The sequence below is a fragment of the Carassius gibelio genome, chromosome A19 (assembly GCF_023724105.1).
Source record: "Carassius gibelio isolate Cgi1373 ecotype wild population from Czech Republic chromosome A19, carGib1.2-hapl.c, whole genome shotgun sequence".
Classification (NCBI taxonomy): domain Eukaryota; kingdom Metazoa; phylum Chordata; class Actinopteri; order Cypriniformes; family Cyprinidae; genus Carassius; species Carassius gibelio.
In genome coordinates, this window is record NC_068389.1 from 4,559,114 (window position 1) to 4,571,498 (window position 12,385).

Here is a 12,385-nt window from a genome sequence, read left to right on the forward strand (position 1 = left end):
AATCATATAATCTCCAAAATTTGCCAGCAATGTAGGTTTTTTTATTTATTTATTTACAATAATTAAATATGTTATATAAACAAGTTTTTAAATATGGACTTCAAATTCTCATTTCTTCCTAACCACACTAGTTACTCAGAGGTTAAGTTTATCTCTTTAGGTCTTCTTCATTACCAAATATGTTGATTGGTGGCTGAGAGACGTCCAGTGCTGACGTTCTCCACGTGTGTTTGTATAAGCAGACTGTGAGTATGAGCATGATGTGCATGATATCATGATGCTGGTTGCTGGCCATCTGTTACATGATGGGTCCCTCTGGACGGAGCCTCAGAGGAGCGCTGCCATCCCACCAGCGCTAATTGAGAGTGACAAATCCTCCCGCTTCAGCATGATGACAGCCTATGTGTTTCTGTGCCATTATTGTGAAGAGTGTCAGACCAAGTTAGGGTCAACATGTGTAAGTGAGTGCTATGTACTTTATCCTGTCAGTGGAAAGAAATAAACCAGCACACATCTTCAGATTACTGGAGTTTACTTTCTTTATTACTGTTGCATTCACTGAGGGTTAAAGACTTGAACCAGGAGGACAATAACTTTTTTGTATATAGCTAAAACATTACTGATGGTGCCTGTTCAAATCAGGTTGTGGGGTTCGTAGTGGATTTGATGAAGGTTTATATGTTGCAATACAGTGCTATTTAGTAAATGTGCGTCTCTGTGTTCAGATGCAGCATCATTTTGAAAAACAAGGCCATCTGTTTTGTGCATCTTTTCTAAACTTTCATTGCATCAGACATGTAACTCAGGCCATGTGGTGCTGATCCTGCTTTAGCTCTGACACATCAGTCTGAAACGCTTCTGCCCGGCCTTCTGCTCACTTGTTTTGGCTTCTGCTGACAATGTGTCATTTGTATTTGCGTGTTTATGGAAACCGATGTCCTTAACAAGGTTTTTGTGTGTTTAATCCTTTAATTCATTACTAAAGAGGTACCTTTTAACAATAACAAGACTTGATGAATCAAAAGAGATTTGTTGAAATCTCTTTTCCCTGAAAACTCAACAGTGTCTTTCTTGTCGGTCTGCATGTCTACAAAGACCAGCAAAAAATAATCACTACAAGTCAACTACATAAAAATGCAGAATAGCAGAATGTGTATCTGAAAAGCAAGACTCTTCACCCTTTGGCTGACTTCTAATTGATCAAAATAGTTCTTGAGACACAGTCTGAACATAGTGACCTGATCCAGGAGTCTGCTTTAGACTGCTTAATAAACCAGGATTGTTTTACATAGACTGTTCGCTGAATGAAATGAAATAAAACTTTATATTGACTTTAAAAGGCACGCTTTGTCCATTTAAGTGCGTTTGTCTGGTACAGTAATGCATTGTCTTTAAAGGATATTCATTTTGGGACTTTTAGCAGCAAATGTTGATAGATGAGATTTAATTTATTTGGATATCATACACAGTAGATTAATTGTAATAGAAATATTGCCTGCACTAAAATTTTGTAGTAGATTCATTTGTAGACAGAAAGCACCTTTGCATCCAAAGATTTCCTCCCAATAGACTTTAATCCTGATGTTTTTGGCAGGCCCTTCTAAAAAGACTTAACAAATTACAGACACAGAAACCAGGACCTTTTTAGTCTTTTGTTAGCGATTCGCAACTTTTAGAAACCTGAAAGCTGCCCAGGGCATCTGGATGTGTTTTCTAATTCTGGTCAAGTCACCTTTATTTATATAGTGCTTTTAACAATACAGATTGTGTCAAGGCACTTAACTGTATTAAATAGGAGAATAATGTGTTAATAATGCAAAATGACAATAGTAAACACTCAACTTTCAGTTAAAGGCAGTTCATCATTGAATTCAGTGACATCATCATCCAGCTCAGTTCAGTTCAAACAGTATCTGTGCAATCACTGGATCCGGATGACTTCACTGCAGTGACCATCTGACCTGGAGACGGACTGCAGTGACCATCTGACCTGGAGACGGACTGCAGTGAGCATCTGACCTGGAGACGGACTGCAGTGAGCATCTGACCTGGAGACGGACTGCAGTGACCATCTGACCTGGAGACGGACTGCAGTGACCATCTGACCTGGAGACGGACTGCAGTGAGCATCTGACCTGGAGACGGACTGCAGTGACCATCTGACCTGGAGACGGACTGCAGTGAGCATCTGACCTGGAGACGGACTGCTTCCTGTGGCTACGGTGACCTTGGTCCAAAAGTCTTTTTTCTCTACAATTGAAATTTCCCTAGAATTGTTGCTTTTTTCAGTAGAAATGGGGTTTAAATACAATTAATATTCAGTAGTAACATCAACTTCTCAGATAAAAACTAATACGAACTGAAATGAGATTGACACTGTTATTGAACTGAATTGAGCTGAATGTTGACTGTTAAACTACTTTCTCTGGCCTTCCAAAACACATCTAGAAATTAGTGTTAAGTTGTATTTACAGCACTGTTTCAGAACAGTTCAACCCAAATATTCAGATGTGATAACGACACATTTAATGGAGGACTGTTTCTTGATCTGCTGGCTGTTCTGACTCACAGACTGGAAGTATGTTTTTTTATATATATAAAAAAAAATGTGTCACTGATGATTCAAAAGTGAGTTTTGAGCAGTGTAGAGTAGGACTTGTAGTTTGTCATTTCTAAAATCACAAATGAAAGTGAAGTGACATTAAGCCAAGTATGGTGACCCATACTCAGAATTTGTGCTCTGCATTTAACCCATCCGAAGTGCAAACACACACAGACTGTGAACACACACACACACTGTGAACACACACACACACTGTGAACAAACACCCGGAGCAGTGGGCAGCCATTTATGCTGCGGCGCCCGGGGAGCAGTTGAGGGTTCGATGCCTTGCTCAAGGGCACCGAAGTCATGGTATTGAAAGTGGAGAGAGAACTGTACATGCACTCCCCCCACCCACAATTCCTGCCGGCCCGGGACTAGAACTCACAACCTTTCATGCAGACATGTTTTTGTTTTGTTCACACGCTGCAATATGCAATGTGCAAAAAAAAAAACTGTACAAGTCTTTATAACCAGTAATTATATCCCCACTGGATATAACAAATGCCTTGTATGTAACATGATAGGTAAAAATTGCATGAACACATTTGAATGACTTAAAACCCCATTTTGACTTCTATTGCTAGATGGCAGATCCCAGATGAGTTTCAAATGCAGAGTTGATCAAGTTGGATCACAATGCAAAAACCTCACAAACCTGCAGGACCCAGTTACATGAAAAACAGAACTTGTCTTTCCAAAGAGATATACCATCCACAACTATAGCCATGTATCACACATAATCAAGTTTCCTCAGGAAACAATACTTTATAATTGAGGCAATGACGCATACAAGTAGGACTTCAGGAGAAAAATTTAAAATGACACTTCATGCCAAAAGGGATATCTCGGTCCTGTTGTCTTGAACAAATCCAGTTTGGTCAGGATCTTGTCCACATATCTGCATCTGGTTACCGTTCTATTGATCCTGTGAGATAGAGATTACTTCTGACCCTCTAATTAACCTCCTAATCCTCCGTCCTGCCCTGTTCACAACCCTGTTTGTCTTTAGGGTTAGGAGTTAAGCAGAAGTGGCAACCCTTTTTGATTTTTTTTTTCCTAAACCCCTACTTGCAAGTAAAGTGTCATCGCCTCAGTGACAAAGTATTGTTTCCAGTCTCTTTGGAATGGCAAGTTCTGGTTTTCATGCAACTGGGTCCTCTAGGTTTTGTGGGCTTTTTGCAGTGTGATCCAACTTGATCAGCTCTGCATGGTTGAAACTCACTGAATTGCACTGTTTGTGGATCAAGAAAATAATAGATCTGTTTGGTTCATTTGGGTTGGAAGATTTGATTGTCTTCATGGAGCTCATTAGAGAGGATATTTTCATAAATTTAGAGAACTTTACCAGCATGCTGAAAAAAGATATTCTGCCAGCAATCCTAAACTGACACTGGTCTTCATTTGCCACAGACTATGAAATTAAGATGATTAGTTAATTGGTCGCTGCCCTTGATTTGCTGTAAACACTGGCTGAATTATGTCTAGATCAGTAACCATATTGATCAGTTATGTCTAGATCATGAATAGTATTGATCAAGGCCTCTTGCCATGACAGCTTGTAGTTCAGACAGGATTTGATTCTCTTGTAAATCACATGGAGTCATTATGAGTCTCTTGCTGTGGGTCTTTAGTCTTTGGGTTGTTGAGAGTCATCGGTGAGGCTGGGGAGTCTTGTAGGGGTAGGGATGAGAGTGTTTTGTTTTGGTCTTTCCCTCAGGTCACCCTGGCTGTGTGTTTAAGGTGGCCTTAGTGAAGCTGTCTGCTCAGGTAAGGCTGGGGACATCTGGCTCAGGAAGCCATGTCAACCCAGGCCCTATCCCCAGTGCTGTGAGGGTCACCAGCCGAAAATTGAACATGACCAGCTTTGAACCCGGGACCTCAAGTGATCGATCCTGGAGGGAATAAATTGGTGGAAAACAAGCTAGAAGGTGCATAATCACACAGACCTGCCAAACTGAACACACAGTTCCTACATAAACCAGCGACTCATGTGCTGAGAGTCAGAGAGTGTGTGGTTTGGTTATGGATGCGTTTCTTAAAACATGTCGGTGTCTAGTTCTTGATTATTGAGTAACTTCAGGATCTCCAGTGGTCTGTGATGGATCAGTTTCCTTTGAGGTATTTGAGGCGTTAAGGAGGCAACGGTTGAGACTGTGAGTGGATATTTCTCCCTTCAATCTAGGAGTGTTATTTTTGGTAAGTTCATACTTTTTCTTGTCACTGAACTTCTTCAGTATGAGTTTGCTGTTTAACGTCATGATAACCTGCAACTGCAGTCCAAAGTAACTGAATGTGTTTGTTTTAAAGCTGTTCTGGTGTACAGGGTTTGGATGTTGTAACATCTGCAGTGTCAAGAACATCAAAAGTCATGGATATTTTTAATTACTCAGCAATTGGATAATGATCGCATGTAATTAGGTGGAAATGCCCAAAGTGGCGAAGAGCTGTCAAAGGCCACAGGCTCTAATCCGGAGCGCTAGATGTTTAATGCAGTTTACTATCATGATCTAGAGCACTTTAACCATTTAAACCTGGTCAGTTCATTAAAAATAATAAATTGATTAAGAAAATCAATAAAGCATTTGAAGAATTTCAAGATTCCTAACCTAATAAGGATTTTTACATGAGTTTTGTGGTGAATTTGGATGTATTATTCGCAGAGGAATAAATTGCATATACTGAAAATATGTTGTCTTAATATTAGGAGGTTGTGTTTTGTTCAGAGACAGATTGTTCAGATGTGTGCTAATATGTCTGAATGTTGTTTTTGGTGGTTAAAGTCTTTATGAAATCCCTGTGAAGATTAGGCTTATGTGAGACGGTCACCTCATCAAAAAGTTAAACTGGTATCAGGCTGTGTTGTGGAGGGGCTTTGCCTCAGCAGCCCTTGCTAAAAACAGCTGTTACCTGCTGCTTCGGCTGTTTTAACTCTCAGGGTCATAACCCAGTTTCCACCTCCGGGTTTGTTTGATCTCGGGCACTGTTTTATTGCATTTTCCTGACGTTTTTAGTGACTTCAGCAATCGTACTCATACTACAGTATCTAGATGTTGATTGAAGCAGGGGAAAGTGAGAAAAATGAATTTTATTGTAGACTGGATAAAATAATTATTAATAATTTCATATTTCAATGTAACCTGTATTTATTTGAACATATACAGTTACAAGTTACATTGGTATTACAGTTAAGATTACAACAGATTGTTGAATTTCCATTTAGTATATTTCCATTGAAAGTGTAAAACTGTCAATAAAATCAGTTTGTTTTTATGAACAAAATTCTTCTTCTATATTAATCAACAACAAGCCACACAAGTCTATATATTTTAACTTGAAAGGTTACATTTATGATTAATGTTATTCTTACAAATTATAATTAAAACATTATCTTCTTTTGGATGAAAATGTAAACTAAAATTGTACTTCATGTTTAAAAAGACATTATTTCATCTGATGTAATGTTTCTTGAACTGATCAGTCAATTCTGTTTTCAAAGTGGCATCCGAGTGTGCATGTATTAAAGTGTTTTTTCTATAGGACAGTATCTGTACTGATGGCAGGAGACTCCACATTTTATTCATTATGTGGTCATTTCCATGAAGTTACGCATCAGTTAATGGCGTCCAAGCCCTCACATGTGTCATGAGCTTAGGATCAGCGCTGGAAGCGTCTCATATCTGAAATCAATCAACTTTGGCTTTTGGGATTGTGATGATAATCTTGCCGTTTTAGCTAGGCTTGGTCTGATGTTGATATTAGCATGATCTGATCTGTTTGAAGGTGTGTCACACACATGTATGACGGCCTTCTGTCCGAGGATGTGTCGCTCCGGCTTGGATTTGTCCGGTGTCAGATTAAGAGAGCGTGCTCAGAAATCTTCCACTCAATTTGACGGGGCGAGGGGTGAGTGGGGCGGGCGGATTCTCCACATATAAGAGCCGGTGTCCTCCGGACAATTTTCACACATTTTGCTTCATGACTTTGTCAGCTTGCACGTCAATGCGACCGCCAAACGCATTCTGTTCATACAGCTCAGGAATTTTTGTTGAATTAACTTGAGATTTTGTGTGTGTGTGCCTTTTTTGGTAATGAATTACTGCATGTCAGACGTGTATGACATAGGCCAAGGTGTGTGCGGGGGATATGCGGTGCCTCCCGGAGGCGAGTACTGCATGTACGGTGATGAAGGGCACGGTTTCACTCACTGTGAGCCGCAGCCGTTACACCACCATCCTCCCAGCATGGAGCAGGCCTGGCCGCCCAGCCAGCCCTACGGGTGCCCGTTTACTGGGGGCAACCCTGTGTTCAAGAGCGAGTTGTGCTCCATGGACGTGCCTCTCAGTCACTACCACCAACCAGACTACTACTGCGACGGCAGGCCGGACTTCTCTCAGATGCAGTGGATGCAAGGGCCACACAAGAAAGGTATCGCAAACTCTAGAAGAAGCATAGAGGTGATGTTGTGTACCGGAGATGTGTCTTTCCTTGAGCTGTTCTTAAGCTTAGAATTGGCATGCTTTTAGGTGGCTGTCTGTTTGTCAGTGCAAGAATAATGTACTCAGCAATTACGGTCGGCAAGTTCTGTGTTTAAATTCAGATGTGTTCAGTTGAGAGTAATATTTGGATTTGTAACTATACATGCAGTGTTTTATTGTCTGATGTTTGAGGATTGATGAGATGTACAGCATGTGGATCTTTCACAGATGTGTCCATTGCAGTCGATAGGAAGCTGTAGGAGCTTTTTTCTGAGGCAGTTTTTCAAAGACTTGTAATCAGCTGGTGTTCTAGTCGTTTGTGTTTGTAGTGAGTACATGAAGTCAGTTTTCCTCAACACAGATGTTCTAGTAGCCACATGTTTAGTTTATCACATTAAAACTCACCACGTTCCAGTAACGTTGTTGAACACACTATGATTTTATTTGAAACAGAACAACTTGGTTTGACACTTGCTCTGATAACTTTATTTTAACACAGTTAAATCCAGCAATTCTTAAGTGTGGCTTAAGAGTCTGAATAGACATTTTATATCCATGTTCTCTGTTCTATCCTTCATTTATACCACTCAAAAATGTTAATCAATATTGGCAAGCTAGCATGCAGTAATTTTATTTAATTATTTCAATATTGCGTTACTCCATAAATAAGTTATGTTCATTTTTGCTTATTAGCATGTTTGAATTGGATCATTAATGGTCAGTAGAAAAGACACTGTTTGATAAAATGAAAAAGCGGCACTACATATTTGATAAAGTAACAGATATTTTCTTGTAAATTAAAAAGTAATGCAATACTTTACTAGTTACATGAAAATAGTAAACGGATTGTGTTACTTGTTACATTAAAGCTGCTGCATTAGGCTTCTGGACTGAATAGAGTTACAGAGCTGCACTGTGTAGTGTATTGGTCTTCAGTGTAGGATGGAGGTTTGGGGTATGGTGTGTTGTACAGATTTGTAAGCACACAGGCAGAGGAACAGGCGGTTTTAGCTCATGTCCTCCCTCTGGCCTCCACGAAACACTCATTGATCAGATTGTTTCCTGAGCTGCTGCAAACTGCCTAAACTTATGTGTGCCTTAAAACTTGTATTTCCTTGTGTTTCTATCTCAATATTAAAGCATTCTGATCAAATTACCTGTATTCCTCTAGTATCTTTTACTTCTCATCTGTCACATTGCTTTATTTTGTTTGCACAAGGTGCAATTTTATCTATTTTATGTCGATATTTTCTTCAAAGTTAAATGTGCTTATTTAAATATAATGTGTTATGACTTTAACTATAACTTCTTATAGGGTACGTACCAAGTTATCTGGACAAGGATGAGCTGTGTGTTGTGTGTGGGGACAAAGCGACTGGATATCATTACCGCTGCATTACCTGTGAGGGCTGCAAAGTGAGTGTTTGAGTTTAGCTATTCTGTTCTCTTATAAAAGCACACTGTAAGAAAAATAAAATAATATACCATAACACAATACCATGCATAATTAACAACAACAACAAAAAAACCTGTGCAGAATCAATATGGAAGATTCCTTCATATCAAAATCGTGCATTTAACCAGTTTTTTTTTTTTTACATACTTTTTTTTTTAAGTGCATTAATTACACTATTAATTTATTACATTAATAGCATGTACCACATATATCACACTCTAGGTAGGTTCATGCAATAAAAAATGCAATTTTGTTTTCAAGGGTTTTTTTCGCCGCACAATTCAGAAGAACTTGAACCCCACATATGCGTGCAAGTACGAGGGCAAGTGCGTCATTGACAAAGTCACCCGCAACCAGTGCCAAGAGTGTCGCTTCAAGAAATGCATCGCTGTTGGCATGGCAACAGACTGTGAGTAACACACTTCGATGGCTTGAGCCCCTGTTAGTGCATGACTCTGCAAGCACATGCACTTCACCATCCCAGCAGTGGCAGACATGTTGTTGTTCCTCCTCCAGTGGTGTTGGATGACAGTAAGCGTCTGGCCAAGCGGAAGCTGATCGAGGAGAACCGTGAGCGGCGGCGGCGCGAGGAGCAGCAGAAGACGGTTTGGGAGCGACCCGAGCCCACGCAGGAGGAGTGGGAGCTGATCCGGGGCGTCACCGAGGCCCATATGGCCACAAACGCCCAAGGCAACCACTGGAAACAGAAGCGCAAATTCCTGGTGAGAGGTCTCTTCCCTGACGAGTGCATTGCAGCGATGTTTCCTGTGTTTTAGGATTTTTTTTTTATTTTGGATAGGATTCTGTTTGTTTATGGGTCTTCTTTTACCCTACCACCACCCTAGATTACCCTTCCCCAACCCTTCCTGCACAATTCCCAAGCCCTTCTTCACCGCTGTTCCCGATGTTAATATGTCCATGTTTTTGTATCTCCTTGTAGAGTGGGGAGTGTTAGATGGACGCTGGAGACTCTACCACAAAGGCAGCAGCACTAACTTTAATGGAACTCCTTTGTCCTTCTATTCTCAAGCTCTGTTTCCTTAACCCGACTGTTTACTCATGTTTGTTTCTTTTCTGATCTTCTTCTCCCTGTCTTTCTCTAACCATGTTTCTAATCGTTTCAAAATTCTTCTGTTCTCTTGAATCTAACTCTCCTCTACAGATTGACGTTCTGTTCTCTTTTAACACTGCTGTGGGTTTCCATGAGATGTTTAGTTGCTTTCTTAAAATGTTTGCAGTTATGTTTCATCACAGTTTTTCTTAGTTTTTTTTTTTGGCCATTACAATTGCTTCAGTATTACTCTACTAATTTGGCAGCTCTGCAAGTTACAGCATTAAGATAAAGATGTTTTAATAGCATTTCTGGTTTAACGATGAAGTGTGTATTTTCTTTGCCACTAGTGAAACCAAATGGAACTGCAGTCTGTTTGTTTGAGTGGCCAGACAAAACAACATAACTTATTATTTTTTAAATTTAGTGACACTTGAAGTGCAGAAATTCTAAGATTCACTTAATCTTCAGTAGGAAAAATGCATTACAGTTGATAAATTCAGTTAATTTCTGTCCGTTCTAAAACTGATTCATTGACTTTCTCAAAAATGTTATTTTTAATGTTAGACAAAATTGTATCTTTTTACTTTGTAATATATTGTTCCATATCTCCTAATTTGATTTTTATTCTTTGAATAACATTTTAAATAAATAGCAAATGTGGACCTCATTCATGAAACACAAGCAAAATTAACTTGTGTGAATTCTGCATAAAACGTTCTTACACAAGATTTTGTATTGAATTGAATGCTTTTAACAAAGCTTATGGCTTGGGATCATGAGTGAAGCCTAGTGTCTGTGTGAACAGACTGTTAAGCCACTTCACTTCGCATGCTAGTATCATGAAAGGCCTGAAAAAATGTAAGGCAAAATCACCCAATGCAAATTTTCATACATTACATAGTAGAAAATAAAATTAAAATGTTTCTAAAACATTAATACAATTCACTAGGCAATTTCACCCTGATAATGTGCAGTTATTCTGAACATAATATTAAACAAGATGATTTTAAAGCCTCGAAATCCATGGAAACTCCACACAAACTGTCACTTTCTGTCTGCATTCTCACCTTTCCAGTTTAAACTTGTTCTTTTTAGTTGACTTGACTCGGGTTCTTCATTGAAACTTCACGATCCCTGTTGATTGCCCAACAGGTCGAGGAAGCAATGCTACTTAATGAAATAACATGTAATTTATTCTGTACTTCTGACCAGAGTGCAGTGGGGGTGAAGGAAGCCAAGGTAAGAACCAGCAGAGCAAACACATTTATTTATGTTTTTATCCAAAAGAAACGCTCTCTCAAATTCTCAGCTGCTTCCATTTCTGTCACGATTTTTTTAGTTTTTTATTTTATTTCTTAAATAAATCAAGGTGCTGAATGCTTAAGGCATTTGTTTGGCGTTTTTGTGTAGCTCTCTGCTCGCTGTGTCAGAATGAAGGTGTACACAGAAGAGGAAAGCTGAATAATTGACTAATATCAAAAGGGAATATTGGGCTGGATTTGTGCTGTACTCGGCTCCCAGTCTTCTTTTGACCCTCAGTCTGGCTTTCTTTTAATTTTTTTGCTATGTCTTTCACATCACATTTTTTCTGGTCAGAAGGGCACAAATCTTAAGAAAAAATAAATAAATAAACATCCAAATATCAGTGGATAACCCTAGTCAATGAGCTCCCCACAGAAGGAGATATCAAAGACGCTTCTCTGCTCTGATCTTCCTAATAAGTTTCTCATCTTTCCTCTTTTCCCTCTTAATAACTGGGCTCCAATCGTTTCGATGATGTGTCTTGCTGTAACTCTGGCCTTCTTCGTGCTTTAGAGGGGGATGAGGATTTGCTGTGTCACACCTTCGTCTCTGTGATTGTCCACTTCCTGTAAGTGCCTGTGTTACTGAGCACACTGCCCCTCCTCTTCCTGTCATTGCAGCCCGAGGACATCGGTTCTGCACCCATCATCAACGCACCAGAGGGGAGCAAAGTGGACATCGAAGCCTTCAGTCAGTTTACAAAAATTATCACCCCCGCCATCACTCGTGTTGTGGATTTTGCCAAAAAGCTGCCCATGTTCTGTGAGGTAAGAACAATTAGAGCGGATGCAGAAATTGATATGAATAAGCGAAGAGAAAGAATATATATATATATATATATATATATATATATATATATATATATATATATATATATATATATATATATATATATATATATATACAGTATTGTTCAAAATAATAGCAGTACAATGTGACTAACCAGAATAATCATGGTTTTTCGTATATTTTTTATTGCTACGTGGCAAACAAGTTACCAGTAGGTTCAGTAGATTCTCAGAAAACAAATGAGACCCAGCATTCATGATATGCACGCTCTTAAGGCTGTGCAATTGGGCAATTAGTTGAAAGGGGTGTGTTCAAAAAAATAGCAGTGTCTACCTTTGACTGTACAAACTCAAAACTATTTTGTACAAACATTTTTTTTTTCTGGGATTTAGCAATCCTGTGAATCACTAAACTAATATTTAGTTGTATGACCACAGTTTTTTAAAACTGCTTGACATCTGTGTGGCATGGAGTCAACCAACTTGTGGCACCTCTCAGCTGTTATTCCACTCCATGATTCTTTAACAACATTCCACAATTCATTCACATTTCTTGGTTTTGCTTCAGAAACAGCATTTTTGATATCACCCCACAAGTTCTCAATTGGATTAAGGTCTGGAGATTGGGCTGGCCACTCCATAACATTAATTTTGTTGGTTTGGAACCAAGACTTTGCCCGTTTACTAGTGTGTTTTGGGTCATTG

The 12,385-nt window shown here is 39.2% G+C and overlaps 1 protein-coding gene across 5 annotated transcripts in view; it reads left to right on the forward strand.

Annotated features, from left to right (window-relative positions):
• thrb (thyroid hormone receptor beta) overlaps nucleotides 1-12,385 on the forward strand; it is a 112,859-nt gene that overhangs the window by 84,774 nt on the left and 15,700 nt on the right. For 3 of the 5 annotated variants that reach the window (XM_052533986.1, XM_052533990.1, XM_052533987.1), the window contains 5 exons: nucleotides 8,396-8,496; nucleotides 8,798-8,945; nucleotides 9,053-9,258; nucleotides 10,743-10,829; nucleotides 11,513-11,659. In XM_052533986.1, coding sequence (XP_052389946.1) covers nucleotides 8,396-8,496; nucleotides 8,798-8,945; nucleotides 9,053-9,258; nucleotides 10,743-10,829; nucleotides 11,513-11,659 — 689 coding nt within the window. The remainder of the gene's footprint in view (nucleotides 1-8,395; nucleotides 8,497-8,797; nucleotides 8,946-9,052; nucleotides 9,259-10,742; nucleotides 10,830-11,512; nucleotides 11,660-12,385) is intronic. The other 2 variants (XM_052533988.1, XM_052533989.1) reach the window with 2 other exon arrangements.